This window comes from Pyxicephalus adspersus, chromosome 6 (genome assembly GCF_032062135.1).
Source record: "Pyxicephalus adspersus chromosome 6, UCB_Pads_2.0, whole genome shotgun sequence".
In the NCBI taxonomy this organism is placed as follows: domain Eukaryota; kingdom Metazoa; phylum Chordata; class Amphibia; order Anura; family Pyxicephalidae; genus Pyxicephalus; species Pyxicephalus adspersus.
Genome location: NC_092863.1, coordinates 54,387,339 through 54,410,034, shown reverse-complemented (window position 1 = coordinate 54,410,034; position 22,696 = coordinate 54,387,339). Strand labels below are relative to the sequence as shown.

Sequence of the window (22,696 nt, the reverse complement as noted above, 5' to 3'; positions counted from 1 at the left end):
TCCACTAGGGGAAGAAGATGATGTTTTTCCTAGGGTCAGAAAGACTGAAAAGTCAACAGTTACTATTCAGGGAGCTGGTAGCATCATCTAGTTATCTAATATCTTCACCTTTTTTTAAACCAAGAATGATATAGTTGGAGGAATCGGAGTGGAGGTGTGCAAGTTTAAAGGAAAACCGTTAAAGAGGAAGATGTCCAGATCCTCAGGGCCTCTTAATTAAAAGGACAATATTAAAGATCATTCTGTCTGCTGTGGGCAGGAGGAACACTTGAATTCCTAACAGAGTGCAGGCCACTCTGGGAGAATGCAGAGCCAATAATCTGCAAAAAATGGGTCCAGAGCCAAAGTTAAGCAGATATCTGGAATGTGCAATAGACAGTGAATATTATACCATATGTAGTAAAGTTTTTCCTAAAAATAGGAAGAGGGATACACCCATCTGTATGGAGCTCAACATTGAACAGTGATGCAAAGTGTTTCTTGATAAGTCAGGAAGGATTTACTGATACCATTCATTGTGACACCCCAAACCAAATAAAATGCATTCCTATGCATTGAGTATTAAAAAATGCAGTGCTCTGCTTTCGGCAACCCATTAAAACAAATGGGCTCCCAATCAAAAGCAATTGCAGAGCCAGGTTATGGAGGGGCCAGTTTACTGAGCAATTCTAAAATTTCACAGCATTTGATCCTCCAACTATGTCATCATAATTTCTATTCATCTTTGTTGAGTAAGATGAAAAGTTCTAGTGTGCTCCTGACTTTCATCTGCAGTGATTAGGGAATTACCCAAAATGCAATAACTACTAGATGTGTGTGTCTGCTGATAGGAAGTTTATTTCAAAGACCTGATTATTTGTTTCCTAAACATCTGATTCCCCAAAATATGTCAGACAGATAGATGGAGTTTAGATATAGGAACTCTGCCCTTCAGGGAAGTAATCATAGGGTGTGTGCCATCTTTGTGAATTTACTCTGGAACCCCAGTGGAAAAAGTGTCTGCTTTATAGGGAAACTTGAGTACCTGAAAGTCAATGACTTTAGGCACAACTTACTTAAACTTTGGAGGTTGGTGGATAGCGGGCATGCCAAGCTTTGTAATCAACCTAACGGACAATGTCACTTGATGATATTCTGGGTGCCACTGAAAATTACTTTGCATGCCTGCCAGGTTATAGGTTGCCTATACCTGGTATAGCTAGCTGTAGTTAGTCACAGTGAAATACATTATTAATATTTAAGATAATTGACCCATTGTCAGGAACATGCCTTTCCCAGTTTTCATGAATGTCAGGAACATATCTACCATTTAAAGTAAAGGAATATACTTGAATATGGTCCATTACATTACACAAATCCACTTCAATGTAACTACTACTAGCTCTAAAATAATGGTTATTTACACATTGGACTAGTTAAAAGGGTGTATTTAGGATGATTTCAAGGTGTGGAAAAGTTATTAAAAGACACTTCTATGTAGGATGCGTTGTAGTACCAATATGACAGTTATGACAAGGTCCATGTTCAGTCTTGTAATTGTGTCCTTCCTGCATGAAATCATCCTGCTTTTTTATAAATCCTAAATAACAAATAAACCTTATCAAGTCTGTTTCACCCACAAGAAATGTAAGTAATTACCTTACTTCATCCACCCACACCTAAAATATTGTTCTTTTAACTTTATAAACTGCATAGGATGTACAGCCTGTGGCCTCTTTCCGAGCTTCCTGTGTGTACAAATACTGGCACTGGCATAGCAGTATCATAGCACACCTGGGTCCCGGGGCTCTTTACCACAAGGATGTACATATTTTTGGGTCATTAAACTAATCCTAACTTTTCTAGTACACAGCTGCACATGATATTGTTAACTCTTCTTAGTGATAAAGGAATCCTGTATTGTTTCTAGTAAAGTGGAACTTTGCGATCAGGCATAATTTTAATACAAAAAAAGGGACATGCAACATCCCTTCTGCAATTAAACATACTTACCTGCCTGACTGCTGTCCTAAACTGTCAAAAATTACTTTAATATTTATTTCAGAGGGAATATTTGCTGTTTCTCCTTCAATATAAGCCTGCCTGATCACCATTTTTGTTTTAAATAGTTTTTAGTTCTGCTTGAATTTACACTCACTGGTCACATTATTATTGGTTGTTGGTGTCAGGCGTCCTATTCTGAGTATTACAAAAACCCCTGATCTGCTGGTATTTTCATGCACATCCATATTTAAGGTTTACAGTGACTTGAGGTTACAGTTTACATGAGTTCACCAAAATTGGCATAGGAAAAACATTGCTTGGGCTGATGAGCCTTGGTTTCTGCTGTGACCTTTGCATAGTAGGGTGAGAATTTGGCATTAACAACATGAAAGTATGAATTCATCCTGCCTTGCATCAATGGTTCTGGTTGATGATGTAATGGTGATGTAATGGTGTGGGAGAAATTTTCTTGGCATACTTTGGCCCCCTTAATACTAATTAGGCATTGTATAAATGCCACCGCCTACCGTAGCATTGTTGGAGAACATATCTATTCCTTTATGACTGCAGTGTACCCATCTTCTAATGACTACTACCAGCTGGATAACACACCATATCACAAAGATCCCGAACTGGTTTGAACATACCGATACAGATCATTATGCTCAAATGACCTCCTAAACACCAGATATTAATCCAACAGACCACCTTCAGGATGTCATGGGATGTTAGTTTTGCATCATGTATGTGTAGTTGACAAATCTGCAGCAACCGTGTGATGCCAGTATGGGGCAAAACACCTTTGGAATGTTCCCAGTTCCATTATTCTATACAATAAAGAATTATAGTAGTTTTGAATGCCCAAACTAGCACTAGCAAAATGTACCTAATAAAATGGCCAGCTAGTGTATGCATGCAGCTAATCTGAGTAATAGAAAAGCAACACAATGGTAATATAGATCTCTAGCCAAAAGCTTTTATTTATTTCTGTGTATTGAGAGGACAGATTAGAACCTCTATTATGTTACAGGGGAGAAAATAAGTATTTAGTTTGATTCTTTTTGGTGGATGAGGGACGAAAAGAGTATATGCTGATGGTGGGGTTACTATTACATGATTAAGTAAACCTGTTTCCTGCAATAACAAAAGCATGATTGTGTCAAGTGCCATTCACCATATCCCCTAAATTTCTGAGGTCAAAAAGAGGGACACCGTATAGTACAAAGTATAAAAGCAGAGAATATACCCCCTGCCACATCTACGGACTGACAAAAAAAAAGTAATTTGATGGAAAATAGGCACTTGTGGATTTATCCATTTTCATGTATGCAGACCTTTTAAATTAACAAATGCAATATTGTAAAGCCTTGGTGTCACTAGTGGCCCCTTGGAAGACCTGAACTATTTTCAGCAGTGCGATGTAATACTCAGCTAGAGAAGGTGCAGTAAGATTGTAATTATCAGGAAAGTAACACATATGATAAACCTCAAATTACCACAATGCATATATGTGAACTTGTCCTTAATGTCTCCACATTTAATTTGTTCCTGCTATATGAATTGCTGTTCTGCTCACAAAGAAAAGGGATTTGGAAGTTACAAGCAGGTAATAAACCAATATGCAAATATATAAAAAAATACCAGTGTCTGGGATATATAACAATTGCTTTAGTAATCAATCAAGGGATACAGAAATGTAAATGATGACAGCTGATAAAGCAGCTGATTTTAAGTGCTTATGTATCTGCAGCTGGGTATGCAGGAAACTGACAGCTGCATTAACTGGTGAGACAAAGAATGAACCATAATACTGCATTAAAAAAAAAAAAACCATCAGCCATCTGACAGTCAGGGGGAGTTACAAGTTATAAGGCCTAAGTGGACATACAAGAAATACAAGATAATACAGCACTGTGCTTTGTGTAACCAGCTTTTTCTAGAAACATCCATGTGCTTGCTATAGATGTATTTTCTCCCGTTGAAGGCTTTCTTTATTAATGAATATTTTCTTAATAGTGTATTTATTACACAAAATAAAATCCTTGTAAACCATGATATAAACCTAATTCTGTAAAAACCCAAAGCACACAATAATAAAGGCCCTAATGTATACTAACAACTTTTATTTGTGAGAATGGTGCTTGTAAGATCACCTTTTACTATAATCTGTAAATCTATATTCTGTAAAATTGCAGACATTAGACATTAAGAGCAGGTTCAGATCTACAGCGGGATCAAGTGATCCCGTACCGCGCCTGGTGGCTGGCGCCTTGCCAGCTGCTTGCTCACTGGTTCTTGAATATTATTATTATTATTATTATTATTAATAATAAAGAATAAAAAAACAGTGCTTGCACATGTTAACAGCAGGTGGATATGTGCCCTGTGCAGAACTTGATTTGTCTCTAGGCAAAATCTAATTATTATTATTACACAGTATTTATATAGCACTAACATATTACGCAGCTCCTTACAAAGTGCATATTCGTGTCATAGCAATCCCCAAAGGAGCTCACAATCTAATGTTCCTACCATAGTCATAAGTCTTTAACACAGTCTAAGGTCAATGTAGAGGGAAGCCAGTTAACGTAACTGCATGGTTTTAGAATGTGTGAGGAAATGCATGCAGACACAGGGAGAACCTGCAAACTCCATGCAGATAGTGTCCTGGCTGAGATTCGAACCTAGGGCTGCAAAGGCTACCATGCTTTCCTCTACTTAAAAATAACATTTGGACAGCATGTGGAAAGGGTGGTAGGCCTTATGCATGTGGTAGGCCTTATGCGTTTTGTAGCCATTTATGGGATCTTGGAATAGTGTAAATAGGTGAGTTTGGCTTATGGAACACAAGCCGGATGCTGAGGACTCGAACAGACTACGGCTGTTTTATACAATTCTTTTTCTGAAAGCTGGAATGTTGAGTGAACCTAGGAAGGAATGTTGCTCCTAAAAGATGCCAATGTATTAGCAATTTCTTCATAGCCCTAAGTATGCAAATAAAAGCTTAAACCAGAGACATTTTAGGACCAAATTGTGTTGTATAGTATATAGCTTCCTGAAAAGTTGTACTTGGGGTAATATGGGATGGTGAACCTTCATGAAATGAACTTGAAAAAACTTGAAATAAAATGTGCTCTATCTGACTTGTTACAGCTTTAATGCACACTGTGTGCATTACAGTATAGGACAGGAGCTGTACAATGGTGCAAGACTGAACTGGAGTTCAGATTTAATGGTAGAGGTGATAATAAATCACTTTTCTGTAGTTTCCCCATTTTTACCATTTATTATGTAATTCTCTGAAACATAGATAATACCCTGGCTTAGTTTTTATTTTTATGTAATGTAGCAGAAATGTTAAAGAACTAATGTCAAAGTTTTCTTTCTAATAAAACAAATGTTTTTTTTCCTATTTAGCAACACATTTAGAAAAAAATAATCTGTTTGTGTAATTGTTGCTATAAAAAAATTAAATAGGATAAAAACAGATTTATTGCTGTGAAAAACTAAATAGGAATAAAACAGAAATTTTCACAGGTTTTAAATTGCAAAAATTCACAATGACTCTATCTCTTACATAAGTGTTTCATATCTAGGGCATGTGAAGTATTTACTGGAACTCAGGATAAATAAGAAGAGAGAATATTTGTTATTGAATTCATTATAATTTTTTTAATTGATTTTGTTTGTTGCAGGTTTAGATCATGTCAGGTAACACATGGCCTAGTCCAGGGGTGCCCAAAAGGTGGATTGCGATCTACCGGTAGATCACAAAGACAACGGGAGTAGATCGCAGAGCCCTGCCTTTCAAAATAAACTGTACTGTGCACAGGAGTTATTAAGCCCAAGTTTTTATGTTGGTGGATCATTTTGACTTGGTCATTTTAAAAGTAGCTGGCAAGCCAAAAAAGAATGGGCACCCCGGCCTAGTCTCTTCATGCCACATAAAACTTATTAATTATTACTTGCTTTTGTCAAAAACAAGCAGAGCAACGCTGATCAAGATGTAAAGGTTGATAATGTAACTCACAGTGCCAGTAATGTCTCAGATGATGTCACGGCATTTCACTCTTGACACAGGAGAAACATCAACTAAACCTGACAGAGGGTATAACCATTTCCCCACAATCAAAAAGAAGGGTTACCTGGAATTAAGCTTTATAGTTGGACACAGTTTTATGACAATTCAGGATATTTTCTCTTTAGAGGGGATTTACATTATACATTTGCTAACATTGGGCTCATGGTTTGGGATTTTTACAAGCCCTGGAGCAATGTTGTGGTATGTACCGTTATTGTGGGAAGAAAATTGCTCTTATACATTAAACAGAACACAGATGGACAAAACATTGCTGGAAAAGGACTTCGGAACAATGGCCAAACTCAAGCTTTTCTTGTAGCTTTGCACAGTTATAAAGGCTAAACTTCTGCATTGAAATAGGTTACTCTGATTGCACTGCACACTGTAATCTTTTTATAGAGTGCATTAAACGTTTCCTTAAATCAGAAAGGTCCCACTTCATTTAGTGGATGGAGGATGGCTAGCACCATATAACCCGTCATGGTGCTTGTGGCCCAGGAGTAGCAGATAGGGGCAATAGAATATTTCACTATGGGTGTGGGAAGCCAAATGCTATTGTTATATGGCACCATGATCACAGGTCTCTTCACTTGAACCTAAAGAAATAATTATTTTAACACCTATGCACAAGAACATGCACTTTAACCTTTTGACTAGCAGGTAAAGGTCTTGGGGCTTGCCTATAAAGTCTGGGGAAGGATACAAAGGGTTTTGGTTTGGTTCTTACCTGTCTACAGGAGCCCCAATTTAGTACCTTGGTGGTGTTTGCCTCACCAAGTCCCCTGAGAATTGGAGTCAATCTGGTTTTGGTTTTGACTGGGTAGTGCAGAGTACCCTGGTCCTGACAAGAATCACATCCCTGGGGGGGTTCAAGATTAAATTCACATTTTGTGTCCTAATTTTCCTTTCTGGCATCATTTACTTGAACTTAAAAAGTCCCAAAGCTACAGCCAAACCTTTACTACTGGCCCTTTAAATGTATTTACTTAGTATTGCAGCCTGCAGAATGCAGCATCGCAGGCACTTGCAGCTGTTCATGTGTGCATGGTTGCATGTAGGGTCAGATTGGGACACTGGGTGCCCACCAGAGCAATTTAGGCTTCAAGGTGGGGCCTTGTCCTAGGTTTTTGCCCAGCAGTGCCATGGTAAGGGCCAACAGCCTTATTCATCAAGCTTTTAAACAGAAACATTACACATAAAATCTCTTTTCAGGAGAATAAATATTTATTTGTTGAAAATATGCAACTTTTAGGGTATGTGTACGGATAAACTTTAAAAAAAAATCTATGCATGATCTAAACATTTCTCTGGTTATTTTCACCCCCACCCCTCAAGGAAAAAAAAACATTCCACATCTGTATTCTATTATGCATTTAATACATCTTTCTAATATTAGTCTCCAAACAAAAAGCAACACATCACACTATAAAATCTATTATAGGAGGGTCAATTTCTCCCCACTTTATCTAACTGGTGAAACAAAGGGAGCTGGGTAGGAAGAAGGGAATACACAAAGAAACTGGGGCTAACATAAAAACTTTAGATAGACAAGGAGGGGCACTAAATGAAGGTTGGAATTAGGAACTTTAAGAGTATAAGGGATGAGACCCAAAGTAGGGGCTTTTTGGCTTTGGATGAAAACAAAGTGAAAAAACAGAGACGAAAAGAAGATAACCATGATAAAAAGTAGGAACAACAACATAGACCTGAATATAGATATGAATGGGCATCGCCGAAATCTCATGCTTCAGACACTGCGGGTTTACAATATTCTTTCTGACATTTCATACCCAAGTCTACTTTTTCACCTCAGACACTGAAAAATCCTAAAATTTTGCAAGTGTATTCTCTTATTTCAAATCAATTGTAAAGGGTTTTGGCTTGTGAAATTTTCACTGAGAGCCTCCCTTTCTCCTCCAAGCATTTAATATTTTCTGAATAACCCAAACTGGTGGTAGAATAGTCAATGGCAGATATCATTTGTTGGTTGTGGTCACAATAACAAGACCTACTCTGGTATCAGTGGTTACAATAAATACATTTTGTCAGTGTTGCTTACGCAAATTATTTAACTTTGAGGCAAGCTGCTTATATGTAATCCTTTAAATATATTCAGTAATATTCACTTGCACGATGGCTGATAGGGTCCACCATATTGGGGCCCAATGAAAGATCCAATGCTGGATGCATGGGTGGGCTTGTTGGCTGGCTGTTACATGACTGTGCTGATCTGGCCTAAAGAATATTGAGGCCATGAGTTTGGATCATTTTTGAGGAGCTGTGTTTTTTGTTTTATTGGGTGTGGGTTATATTAATACTCGTATGTCTGACATTGATTGGTGGTACGTTCGTGGTAGAGTTTGTATTACATGATAGCAGCAGACACTTGCTGTAATAGAGATAACATATATGCATTTGTTATGTGGTGGACATGATAGTTGTTATATAGGGGATGTGATATCTGCTGTTTATATTAATAAACATATTTATATGACACTTTTTATTTGAATAAATATATTAGGTGTAGAGTATTTAGGTGACGTCAGTAAAAGTTGACTCATGATACAGCCCATCCCTTCTACCCATTACTGTGCCTGTCATTTATTATTATTCAGTTATCTCAATTACAAAGCCTTAGAATCATGTGGGCTTTATCTAGGGAATTCTGCATGCAAATACAGTCTGTATAATAATGCTTACAACCTCAGACTAATGCCTACAACTCAGGCGCATTTTGATATTTACATAGTATAACTACCTAACACCATAAATCCCCTGGGGAGGCAGCTCAATGGCATTAGGGCTGAGGACACCTGCACATAGACATTATGATCCTCTGCCTTTATTATTACTTTCTGATTCACTGAATGAATATGTAGCAGAGGGGTCCAGCTATTTGCAGCAGAACAGTACTGAAGCGGGATGCTGTCATGTTTTCAGGAAGCTATGTACAATTCCTTGCCAGTCCCTCCCATTAGCTATGATCTGCCTAGGAAAACACATAGACCCAGTGTTAATGTCACTGATTTTAATAAAAGGTATGGAAAGAAAATTAAAACTGGAATAAAAAAAAAATACCATGTTCTTGGGGTGAAAGGCCAGAGAAGGAATAAAATAAGTAGAATACATTTCAGTAATAATAGTAAGCACTCAATGCCAAACTGCCGCTGCAAAAGCAAGCAAAACCATTCAGGTTATTGGCCTGAAAAACAATTAGGCTACATACACACGTGCAATAATTGTCGTTGGAAAGGCTCTTTCACGATCCTTTCCAACGACTAAGGACTGCACAATGCATGAACGAGTGCTGTACATACAGCACCGTTCTCCTCAATGGAGAGGGGAGGGGGAGACGATGGAGCAGCACCCTGCTGCGCGCTCTCCCCCTTCCCTTGCATTAGGATCGCTCGTTGTCCATCGTCCGTGGATCCGCCAGGATGACTGTTTGGATGATGGAAGACGAAAGCTGTACACACGTAACATTCTCATCTGATATTGGCCCTGAGCCGATTATCGGACGAGAACCATTGCACTGTGTAATTAGCCTTAGGGGTCTATTTATAAAGTGAATCTAACATTCCCTGAAACAATCCCTGGTGGAGAGAATCAATTATTGCCATTGAAACACATGGAGCTAAAAGATTCTCCACCAGGGAATGGTCCAGGGAATGTCATATTCACTGCTTTATAAATAGATCCCTAATGCTACTTATTTGCCTTTGTTTAACTGACTTATAAGGCTACATCTAAAAATTGGTTATGGTAAGTATGAAAAAAGGACATCTTAGTATCATTTTGAAGCAAATTCAAAGTCAGAGGCCCGGCACCCGCACTGCCTGTATTTCATTAAAGTGAATGCCAAATACTTACCTGAACAATACTTACCTGCACTCTGGGGACCCCTATGTGGCATTATTTCCCTGTCCTTTCTGCAAAGAATTGGAAATTAGAGAGGCACTGATCAGCTGCTGCTACCACCGGAGTTTTAATCAACAAGTTTAAATATATCCACGGCCACCAAAATAGATATAGCAAATATACTTTTATCCCAATACAATGAATAGTACAATGAAGAGGACATCATAACATATACAGATTTCACCGTCATTGATTTTACAAATAATAATAAAGGGTAATATAAAATATTAAAAGGTAGTAAATAAATATTCTGAATCATGGTGTTAATCTGACTGCAATTGGTGGGGTGAAGGAGTTTTTTTCCCCTTCTGTGCATCATATTCAGGAAGTGATGCTTATGAAGTTTTGTTTTTACTTCCCACTATAACACCAATTGTGAACGATTATTCTTGATCATATATAATCATCTTTTAGTATATTTACTACATATTATATTCATGTATGTATAAGTCAAAAATGAAAAAGAAATGAAAAGAAATACATCTGGTTGTAGAAAAATTCCCAGCAAAAGGTGGTTCTACAACTTTCATATATCTACTTTTCATCTTGTTTATGGATAATTACCTTAGGCGTTGACAAATTTCACGATGATTGGATTAATGGGGTTGTACTACCCGTGTAGAATATGCACTGCAAAGTTTTTAACACTATAAAAAAAAAAAAAAAAGTTATTTGAATGAGCTGAGAAACACCTTCAACATTCCAGAACAAGTCCAGTATGTGACATTACTAATAGCTATACCAGGCCTGGATCAATGGGAACCTCCACAGACAGCATTTCTGTACACAAGCATGGACTTGTTTGGCTGGGGATTTTTACTTTACCAAGATTAACAAATTGTGACCAGGCAGGTTTTTTTGTTGTTGCATAAGTGACAGGTGATATCCCTTCTACAATAAAACAAACATATCTGCCTGCTCACAGTTTTTAAATGACACTCGTGTCCGTGCTCTGTTACAGGGGCCGCCATCTTTTCCAGTTGTTGGATCTTCGGCCATCGTGATTGCGCTGGCGTTCATTCAGTCCTGACGCCTTTCACATTGGCAGCTCAATGTACTTATAAAAGAAGATTGCAGACTGGCAGGAATGCATGTTTTATTGCGGAAACGATGTTCTTTAATACTGCCTGCTCACAATTTTGGAATGCAGAACTATAGTCCCATTTTAGGATTTGGTGAAGGTTATGGGAACCGGCTATTTTCAGACCTGATACAAAAATCAGTCATCGTTCCTCCATCTCTACAACGACTCAATAAACAATTATTGCTTTGGCATTATATACATCTACATTAATACATACATGAACAAATCCAAATAACGGGATTATTCAAGCCAATTAGGAAAACGCGGAGCTGAACTTCTGTCCCCAGAATGTATGAAGTTTTCACTCCTTTCCTTGTAACCTGTGTGATAGTCTCATCTTTGTATACACCCTTCCATCTGAAAGATATTAAATGAATTGCACGAAGCAAGGAAGATATTTCCGCAGTGCATTTAAATCAATTGCAATCCATATGCATATAAAAATAACTATCAGCGCAGAGTGCTTGCTGTAACATAAGGACAAACGGTTAAAATTCTCTCAGAAACTGTGATTAGCATTGACCTATTTGCTGCTGTATAAAGTCAGCAAAGCAGCTAAATGCGATGCATGCAAATGCCCCGCCATACAGGTTACATAAAGAGAAGATTATGCAGCGATTGCTCTTTGCTGACATCCATCTTCTGCTCTCTTTTATTCTCTTGCAGTCACATTAGCTGCTTTGAGCCCATACGTCACAAAATGGCTGTTAATACTGACAAAATCATTCATCCGAGACATAAACCCCGATCACGCCTCGCACCTTCACGCCGTCTGGGGGGCCTCAAAAATTTCATGGACTACAAAGCCCGGATAATAATTTATTGGTAAATAAAAGCCATTCATATTAATATATTTATCTGTGCCATGGCTAGGATTTATATAAAAAACAAGACTTTTAAAAAAAAAAAAATAATTTTATTATAAAAAATAAAACTGATGTATATGAATTTTAATATGAAATATTTATTATATTGTAAATAAAATGTTTGTGGATTGAGGTAACACACAGCTGACTGATGATTCAGAATAAACAAATTGTGTCCAAACTTATTTTTAGGTTCAGTTTTTAGATAAAATTATGAAATAAAGTTTTAAAAATACTTTTTTTTTTTAAAGTTACAAAAAAAAAAAAAAGGCCGTAGCCAAATGTCCTGACACGGATGTGTCGGTGTGACTGGCGGCTGGTTTTGTGTAAATTGTGATAAATGATGTGTTTGTGGCGGGGGAGAGATGGGTGACCCGCGGGTTGCTCGGGGGGTGACCCGGTGACCATGGTGTGTGTGGAGCGCCCCTGGCATTGTGGGTGTCAGTATAGAGTGACGCCATATTTGCCGGTGCCGCCGCTGTAAACAACAAAAAGTGTCTGAGGGAGACAGACAAGAGACGCTTCAGTGGATTTCAGGACATTTTATTTGTTGTTGTGGGTGAATTGCTCTCCTCTCGGCAGTCATGTCTCTGGGAATGGCTTACAAACCCAACCTGAACGCACAGCAGCAGCTCGCCGGCAACCACGGCAGCTCGGGTGAGTGAACGGGCGCCTGGGCAGCAAGTTGGAGCGGGGGACGGCCGGGGCCCGGTGGATTTAGGGGAGATCCGGGCGGAGGATACCTGGGGAGAGTTACTGCTGGCCGGCGGAATAAGGTCACATCCCGCCACACTACAGCTAACGGGGAGGCCCCGGACAGCGCCGAGCGATAGGCGGTTGCGGTGAGGCTTTCCGGGGCCGGATGAAGAGATCGTGGCCCCGGTGACAAGCGCGCCATAGATGGATCAGCAGGAGCCCTTTGATCAAGTCCGATTCAGCGCCTCCATGATCGGCTCCCCCAGGGCTGCTGATTGATCTGAAGCAAGCCAGCGCTGCTGAGACATCTAGCGGCGGCTTGTGGAAGTGCAGCACGCTGGTGGATAGTATAGGGAAAGGCTGGGGAAGGAGGAGGAGGGGGGGTAGTTGCTGCCCAAGTGCCCATTGTCCCCTATTCACAATAGCTGCCTCCTTGTATCCAATGATTATTATCCTCATTTATAATATTTATTACATCTCATCCTCAGAAAAGGAATTCTTAGTGATTTCATGCAAATGATGCCACTTTGTGCTGAGGGCAATGTAAAGATTTCTACAGAAATGTGCAGCAAGCGTATTGGTTTTTAGCTGGCATTGTGTAATACTTAATACAGAGATCTTCTCATACCATTCCACGTCTAGGTCTGCTTTATATATAAAGCTGCATCCACGTGCACATAGGAGAAAACAATCCTGACCCGGTGCTCTGGGTTTGTGGGGGGTTTGCATGGAGTTTCTGATGTAGAATTTGTAGTAGTATGTGATGGCATGTGAACGTCACATACCACAACTCTGACATGGTATGAAAGCAGCATTACACAGGCATTATTACTTCTAGATGGATCACTGTGCACTTACTGACCATAAATTGGTGAAACTATAGGGGCTCACAGATATTATGACCCTACGGGTGAGGAAGTTCCTGCTCCTATTACCTACCCCCTTGTGAGACCTGGGACCCTTTGTGTTTGATTCATTTACAGTTGAATGGCCTTCATCAATTCAGCTGATGTCTTTATAAACAATAGGATTAGTGAATTTTACAGAAGCTGCTGTTTGCAGAGCCACCCCCTCTACTTAATTTATATCATCGTGCTTACCTAGTAATATATACACAGAGATGGGGCCCATTTTCTAGGCACTGATATTGAGCAGCAATGATTCCTAATACCTGTCTGTTTTGTATTACTGTTACATCTTTTGCTGTAGCACCAGATGCCACCCACCTGCAAAGGTCAGACTGATGCCCCCTTCTATACGGGCAGCTGGCACTCATAGTATCAGACACATCTGATGCTTTAAATGCCACCTTTGCCATGTAGTACTCAAGTAAACAAGGTGTTCTGGCATCTTGAGCTTTGGTGTGTATGTCCTCCTCCAGGTTTCACATGCTCCCCAACTGCCTGTTATGACCTAACAAATGCCACCATTTGCTGTAGTGTACTCCCCAGCCTAATTTAGCTGGGCGCACCACCCAACACTTTTCAGCAACAACCCAGCTGTTTGTGGGTGGTTACTGAGGAGCTGGGTCACAATACAGGGGCTGCCACCCACCTACAGCTTCTTCCCACCTCTGTAGTGTATCAGATATGTGAGAAGAAGAGGCACCAATTGGCCTCATTTACCTGAGCAGCCAGTTTATACCCCTACCCTTAACTTTCCTACTTAATAAGAGGGCAAGCAGACCTATAGTCGGTCATACCAAGAGGGTGGCTTGTATCTAACATCATTGGCTCTCTAAAAAAAAAAAGTTACTTTAATGTTGTTAGATACTTTTTTTAACTGCTTTTGAATCATCAATTTAACAATTTCAACAGATTTCACATTCCTTTGCCTTAACACAGTTGACCAGGTCATGGTGTTTGAAATAGTTCCCTGCATTTACAATATAATGTAGTATAATGTAGTATGGAAGACTTTGCAGACCAACATAGGGTGGCTGCTTTGAGTTGGTTTATGTTGGTATCAGTGACCCCCTGCAACTGCCTATTAGATTGTATGGGTTATGACCATGGTATATGGTAATCAGGGGGACATTTTAGATAGGTGATGTATATATCTAGTTGTAGTATTCTAGTTCTGGAATGCATTATAAATAACTGTGATATAAACAAAATTTATTATTATAGTTGATGCAGTGACTGGCATATATATTAACATTTTCCTGTAATTTTGCTTGTCACATGTTTTAATAATACATAACATAACTATGGACTTTGTAAAGAGCTGCATAATATGTCGGTGCTATATACTGTGTAATAATAATAACATAAAACTACTGTCTGCATAAACCTTCCTATTCAGCTAGTTTTCCATTGACATTTTCCTTATGTAAAAATGTCTCCAGGCCTATTGGCTTAACTATTGTTTACTGCTAAACTACATGCAAACTAAAGCCCATTGTTAGAATGTGATTGCCTATTTTCATTTGTTGTACATAGTATGTACAGTTAGTTTTTGAGTAAATATATTTTGTGGTAACAGAATTACAAAAAGCAATAACAGGTACAAGTAAAAGTTGCATATGGGTAAAATAAACTGCTTACACAATAAATAGGATGTGTAATTGCAGATGGACAATGCAAGCTTTATAGGAGAAAGGGTAGTTACCCCATGTAAAGTGTGAGGAAGCAGGGTATGTACAGTTATTTTCCTATGTTTTATAACCTATATATATTTTTTTTCCAACAGCTGTCAGTGCACATTCTCCGTCTACTAGCATAGCATCATCCGCACAATACAGGCAGTTGGCGAATGACTATGGACCCCCATCCCTAGGATATAATCAGGTATTATTAAAACAGAGCTAGGTTAAGACCTTTAGTTTAACTTTGATAACATTTGCAAAACAGTTTTGGATGAAGTTGTGAATCACCACCCCCAATTTGCACCAATAGCCAGAAAATTTATATAATCCTTCCCACCTTGCTAATCACATGTGAGGCCTTTTACCATGTTTATTAGCCATTTGCAGGGATTTGGGGGGAGGCAGCTTTTGTTTTTAAGATCTAGACTTGCATAATAAATCAACTTTGTGTTAGGGCTCCTGGTGCTCTTTGAAGAACATCAGCGAAATGTCCAGACAACAGGGGGTCTGGTTTAATGTAAGTACAGCTACCCTCTATATTACATTCCCTTTCATTAAAAGCATGAAAATGCTAACATACCTCAATATACTACATGAAATGTTTGGCACCAAATGTAAAACTGCTGTAAGGAAAAACAGCTCCTATTGCTCTTTATCCATACTTAAACTGCATTTCAGCCTAGTTGCTAAGAGTTACATCCAGCTCATTTGGTCAGATGAGAAAACCAAAGGAAGGTGATCCAACTGCAAAGCCTGCAGCATTGGGCCCCAGTGGTCAGTAATATTTTAAGTGGTGTAACCACAATTCTGTGTCGAAAACAGGTGAGGAAGATAGGAAACTGCACAAGTGCTATGCAAGGTATGATATATTTTAGTTAAGTTTCTCTTTTGACCAGGGTTCAGCGTCCATTCTTCCATACCACAAAAATCAGCATTTATATACACGAAGCTAGAAATCATGATTATGAGAGATGAATCCATTTGTAATTACAGTTTTGAAACTTCTTGGTTTTAATTACAGCATTCTGTTTGTTACACTGTTTTTTTTTTTAGAGTACAACCAGCAATCAAGTGCCCCAAAGCAAGTATGCAGAACTTCTTGTCATTATTGAGGAGCTGGGTAAAGAAATTAGACCAACCTATGCAGGCAGTAAAAGCGCAATGGAGAGACTAAAAAGAGGTAGGCATATTATTCACACATGTATTATGCATTCTGTATTTAATACATACATATTATAGGGTAACTAGAGTTACACTAAAGTATCTTTTGCTTTTAAAATAATTTAAATAAAAAAAAGTGCCCTAGGTAATCCTAAACATTTGACCTTTATCTTTTCATATATTCATAATCAATGTTAAATCTTTCCCACTAGTGTGTTAAAGTGGAACTAAACCCTCTATACTCACCTGTCCCTGTTCTGTCTCAGAGCGCAACCATTTTCTACATTTTTTTTCCTTTTTGATACAATCTTCAGGTATTTTAATTAGCCTGGCCAGGATGATGTAACTTCTGCAAAGGTGCGGATCAGTTTATTCATTCCTGGCAAGCTCCGAAGAAGCCAGGATCGTCATATATCTTGGCAAGCAAAGCATGCACAGCTCAGTTTTTTGACAGTTTCCTGGAGCAATGAGGCAGGTAGGAGGTATGGGACATCGCCTGTACATTTTTGCCATAGTGTCCTGATAAAGCATTTTTAAAAGTGAAACGTTAGTTCTGCTTTGCTATGTTTCCTATGCGAAAAACATGAACTTTTGCAAAGACCAACAATACACAATGCATTCGTTAATGCACTAGACTGCCATTCATTTTTAATGGGGCCCAAACTCGCCTTGCATGAACACATTTTTGCACACCAATGCAAATGGTGACCCATTGCATTTTTAAAAACCATAGTGAGTATAGGCTGGTAATTATAAACTTTTCACTTTGTATTTAGGTGAATGATACACAGAATGGCCTTTTTCTGTGCAACTTGCTGCATGTGATGTATCATTGTAATTGTGATGTATCATTGCCAGTAAAACAGTAACATTTGCAATATAGCTAGTAGAATGGAATCTTTATCATCAAAAATTAGATGAGAACAGTACACATTTGGTCCTCACTTTAGTGGTGTCATTCATTTAGAATTTATAGCTCCCTGAAGAGAATTACTGTTTTACTGCATTTAAAAAGTTCAAAATCTTCATTTAACATTTTTATGATTAATTACCTTAATTATCCAATCCTGTAAAAAGCATCAAGTGCATAAAAAGCTAAAAAAAGTTTCTTTTTTTTAAAATTTGTGTAAAATGTGGAAGGGTTAGGACAAACTTTCTCAGCTAGGAGTGATCCAACAGCTACATTCATTGGCCAACAATGTCGTGTTTCTTTTCTGTCATCATTCACTTATTTTAGAATAAAAAAACACACCAGACAGGGTGTCAAATATGCTAGGTATGCCCTATTACTTATTTATATATGTTCTAAAAATGAATGGTTCACCCTATTTGTCCTGTTGACTATTGTTTTTGTTAAAAAAGGTAATGAGAAATTTAACATAGTGTCTGCATCTTCATGTACCTTACCTGTTTGTTTTCTTCTAGGAATTATTCATGCAAGGGGCCTGGTGCGAGAATGTTTGGCTGAAACAGAACGAAATGCCAGATCCTAGCTGTGTCCAATACCACACGTCTCAAGCATACAAAGATATTTCTTTTTGGATTTTTTAACCTTCAGGGCAGTCTTTCTGATTATTAAGCTGGAGGGGTCTGTATCAAACTTTGAGATTCCTCCAATGTACTGTAAAGCTGCTAATCCTACGATGCAATTTTTACTAGTAAACAGAATTTCCATATATATATTTAAAAGTATTGCTGACTCTTACAGATTCTTTTTCTAAGAGTCCAAGGAAATTCATGATGTTTTGCATCATAAGCTGCAATATATTTTCCTTATCTTCCTGGAATGTTTATATCCAGGTTACACCAGTGTTTACGTATTAAAAATCGATGCTTCAAAATTTGTGTTACTTTTGTTAAAAGAACAAAGCATGTTTTTCTTTGCATTTATACTTTTGTCAGTTTAAAGGACCAATAAACCTAATCTGCATGATTATAGAAAAATGTAATATACTGAAGAATGAAAGGACCCATAGACCTGAGATCCCAGACACCTGATTTTGAATTAGAAGCTCATGTCTATGGTGTGAGACAAATGACCTATAACTGAAAGTTTGGGGAATTTTCAAGTTATTGTTCCAGTTGCTTTTGCCCAAACTATCTGACTACATAACTCTACCCTCGCCATTCAGTGCTTTCTGGCTCTGCTGAACAATAAACTTTATTCAGCACTCTTAACAGCAGACATTTCATATATTGTTATATTGTGTCTGCCTATAGCTATGGTCACCCTAAAGTAAATGGTAGGCCCAAAAATATTTTTTTTATTTAGAATAATTGAGTGTTAAAGTGTCTTTTTTTTTTGTTTTGCTTTCTGTTGTGGAGGAAATCATGGCAAAAAATGTTATGGTTATACATTCTCTTTATATCTACCCAACAGTAAAAGTTTAGTGAACAAAAGCTAACATGATGTCTGGCACTGTCAGTGTCTGGTTAATTTCTTCTGGGATGCTGCTGATGTTAATGACTATCACAAGCTCATGTTTTCTAATGAAGCCATTATGAAGATGGCTGACTTGTGGCTGAATTCTGCAGTCTTGATTTTTGGGGTCTTATATGATAGAGTTTGTATTTTCAATTACCACCCTAAATACAGAAACCCCGTCCATCTTGTTATGGTCTTGTCTGCTATGGTTTATTGCTTTTAGGAATAAGCATTCTTGATTAAAAATACAAAATGAAAAGTATTTTCAGAATTTGACACAGAAGACATAATTGTGAGGGTAACTTGCTGTAGGTGCTGTAGGTTTAGTGGTCTTTTATTACCTGTTACAGTAAATACTGTCAAATGAATACTTGCTCGCCCTTCACATTATTATGGTGTATTCATATAATTAAAAAAAACTGTGGGATGAAGCCCTGATAAGTTTGGTATTTAGGTTTTTGGGATTTCTACAACAGAAAAAAAAATTGAAAAATAATTCAAGTGTTACATTCAGAAAACAAAATATTGCAAAGGGGCTGCACCATTGACCTATGCATATCAGCATGTCTGTAAATGCTTTGCTAGCCATTCAACATGCATGGGGGTGATTACCTTTCTGATGGCAGATATATAACTGCCTCTTGGTTATTACTCCATAATCAGATTAGGCTGTTACTTGTTGGGGAAAAGCAAGGAGTTTAACTATTTGCATCTTTGTATGTATTTATTACTTGATGTAATAAAGCTTATTTTCACTAAGGATTTGAACTGGTGTTAATGTTTTATACTATTTACATTGTATGGTAACCAAACAAGGTGCCAATTCTGCAATTACATATATTCCCTTTTCAAGAGGGTTATAGAATGAAGATGTTTTTCAAATTCCCTATTTGAAATGTAAAGATACAGTGAGGGAAAGAAGTATTTGATCCCCTGTAGACCCACACAAGGCTGGACAGGGCTACAAGACTATCCCCAAGCAGCTTGGTGAGAAGGTGACAACAGTTGGTGTGATAATTAGCAAATAGAAGAAACACAAAAAACTGTTATTCCCCCTCGGTCTGGGGCCCCATGCAAGATCTCCTCTCGTGAAGTTGCAATGATCATGAGAACGGTGACGAATCAACCCAGAACTACACGGGAGGAACTTGTCAATGATCTTAGGGCAGCTGGGACCATAGTTGCCAAGAAAAAACAATTGGTAACACACTGTGCCATGAAGTCCTGAAATGTTCCAGAGCCCGCAAAGTCCCCCTGCTCAAGACAGCACACGTACAGGCCCGTCTGCAGTTTGCCAATGAACATCCGAGTGATCCAGAGGAGAACTGGGTGAAAGTGTTATGGTCAGTAGAGACCAAAATTGCGCTTTTTGGCATCAGCTCAACTCGCTGTGTTTGGAGAAGGAGGAATGCTGCCTATGATCCCAAGAACACCATCCCCACTGTCAAACATGAAGGTGGACACATTATGCTTTGGGGGTGTTTTTCTGCTAAGGGGACAGGACACCTTCACCGCATCGAAGGGACAATGGACGGGGCCATGTACCGTCAAATCTTGGGTGAGCACCTTCTTCCCTCAGCCAGGGCATTGAAAATGGGTCTTAGATGGGTATTCCAGCATGACAATGACCCAAAATACACGGCCAAGGCAACAAAGGAGTGGCTCAAGCAGAAGCACATGAAGGTCTTGGAGTGGCCTACCCAGTCTCCAGACTAGTTGAAATGGGATCAAATACTTATTTCACTCATTACAATGCACATCAAGCTCTTTTGAGCACTGGGTTTTTGAGGGTTCTTTTGTTATTCTGTCTCCCACACCTACAATAAACCTACCATTACAATTATGGACTGGTCATTTCTATGTCAGGGGGGAAAAGGTACAAAATCAACAGGAGATCAAATACTTCTTTCCCTTAATGTAAGTCTTTGATCCTATATTTATATATATATATATATATATATATATATTAAAACAATGGGGACTTTTGAGAATGGGATTTGACTACAGAGAGAGACATTAATATAATAACATACTGGGGCTGATTTATAGGTACTGACATTAGCTGAAACAACTATCTGAGGGATCAAGGTCAGATTTCTGGGGAAATGACTCATCTTCAACAGAGGAACTTTGTAAAAGGCTAGTGTGCATTCCCAGTCCCAGTCTTGACCATGGGTTATACTGTGCCTACAGGAGGAATGAACACTAGGAATATATAAACTGTAGGTCAACTTGTAGGGAGCTGTATAAGCCCTTTCATACCAGCTGTGATTTAGTTATCCTTCGGGTGTGTTTTGCATAAAAAAATATTTTTGATCTAAGGTGGTTAAAGCCTTAATGTTAGCACTATGACCCCTGGCAGGTGACATGGGATTACCTGTGGCATGAAGTCTGTGTCTCCTGGTCCTTACCAGAGCAACCCACAAGAAATGATAGGCCAGTGGCCCTGGTGGTTACTGAAATACTTTGCCACAGGGAAAACACCGGGTAGTGGCTGCCAGGGGTGGGCTACACAGGGAGCTTTGGTGTGAGGTCATCCAGATGGCAGGCAATCTCGTAATCAAGATGGACGGAGGTCAGGGCAGGTGGCTGGCAATATTCATAGATGGACTGAGGATGGTGATTGTTCAGTACTGCATACTGTTATCCTACATAAAATCTCATACTATTCCCACCCTAGTTGTGATGATTTGCTACCAGCCCTGTGAGCAATTTATGCCTTTTTTTTCAAGGATTGTGCCGATTTAGTTTTTTTTGTGGAGTTATCTGCTCTTAAGTGGGTACTGCTTTTAAATGTCTCATGGTCATGACTAGTTGCTCTTGTCCCTCAATGGATGATAAAGTAGAATTCCTTTTTTTTTGCTAACTGTAAATTTCCTTTTTAGAAATCCATTTGGGAGACACCGCTACCCCTCTTAATTTGTATCTACTACTTGCTACAAATGAAACTAACTGGTATGGGATAGGTTATGTAGACCTCAAGGCCTGTTGTTCATACCAGGTGTCCATCCCTTCTCTAGGTGTAGCATTACTTATCATGAAGATTAGTTCCAATGTCATTTAATCCTCTCCAAGAAACTGTGAAAAAGTTATAAACACAAAGAAGAATGCATTTAAATGTTTTTTTTTGTTCTTTTTTTTACAAAAACAAAACATGTTCTTCATAAAGTCCATAATTTGCAGTTTCCAAAAAATTTAGTTAACATGACTTTATAACATGCCCCCTACATGTGTTTGTACTTTTTATATCACAGGTTTGGAAATGTGAATGAATATGTGACATTTCCTATACAAGTGAAAAGTGAGAGAGAAGAAAGTGAGTAGACTAGAGTTTCTCAAACAGGGTTCCGAGGAAAGCTTGGTTGCTAGAGGTTCTTTGACCAATGAGCAATTTGTACCTCTAAGGGCAGTTTTAGTGATACAAATGATCTTTTTGGTGATATGTAAGGGTTACATTCTTCCCACTGACCACCACATAGTAATTATAGCAGGGGTTCCCTGAAGACCTGAAAGTTATTGTAAGAGTGTAAGAGTATTATATGGAACTGACACATGAGATGGAGCCTTCTTTAAAAATGTAATTATAGATATATATATACACACACACATATATGGGTATATAACCAATACAAGGAACCTAAAGCCTATAAAATGCTATTCAGAATAAACCGCAACTATGCTAAATTCATAAAATTCACTCAATTATCTGATTCACTCTTCTTTTATCTCACATGCTTTTTGGGTAAACCATCTAGAGCGTACATACTGCAACTACACCTTTCTCTGCTCTTCCACCTGAGTCTGAATAGTGGCTTTCCTATATTTGTCAATATTGTTTTTTAACGTTTTGCTTCTTAGGTGCTTGTTGTTTCTGCTGTCCTGTTCAAAGAACAAC

General features: G+C 38.4%; 1 protein-coding gene and 1 long non-coding RNA gene across 2 annotated transcripts; one reads left to right on the top strand and one right to left on the bottom strand.

Annotated features, from left to right (window-relative positions):
• Window positions 1-7,281: 7,281 nt before the first annotated feature.
• On the bottom strand, window positions 7,282-12,944 carry LOC140333849 (uncharacterized). Its single transcript, XR_011921438.1, has 4 exons — window positions 12,676-12,944; window positions 11,284-11,423; window positions 10,547-10,629; window positions 7,282-9,993 (listed from the first exon to the last, which is right to left on the bottom strand). It is a non-coding gene; the product is annotated as an uncharacterized lncRNA (long non-coding RNA).
• On the top strand, window positions 12,256-19,563 carry CDK2AP1 (cyclin dependent kinase 2 associated protein 1). The gene is made up of 4 exons (XM_072415825.1): window positions 12,256-12,589; window positions 15,320-15,417; window positions 16,269-16,395; window positions 17,802-19,563. The coding sequence occupies exons 1-4, from the start codon at window positions 12,517-12,519 to the stop codon at window positions 17,867-17,869; spliced, it is 366 nt and encodes a 121-aa protein (XP_072271926.1). The 5' UTR covers window positions 12,256-12,516; the 3' UTR covers window positions 17,870-19,563.
• Window positions 19,564-22,696: the final 3,133 nt, after the last annotated feature.

Coding starts and splice junctions, on each gene's coding strand:
- CDK2AP1 (XM_072415825.1), top strand. CDS start 12,517: ATGTCTCTGGGAATGGCTTACAAACCCAACCTGAACGCACAGCAGCAG. Junction 12,590..15,319: donor CGGCAACCACGGCAGCTCGG/GTGAGTGAACGG, acceptor TTTTTCCAACAG/CTGTCAGTGCACATTCTCCG. Junction 16,396..17,801: donor AATGGAGAGACTAAAAAGAG/GTAGGCATATTA, acceptor GTTTTCTTCTAG/GAATTATTCATGCAAGGGGC.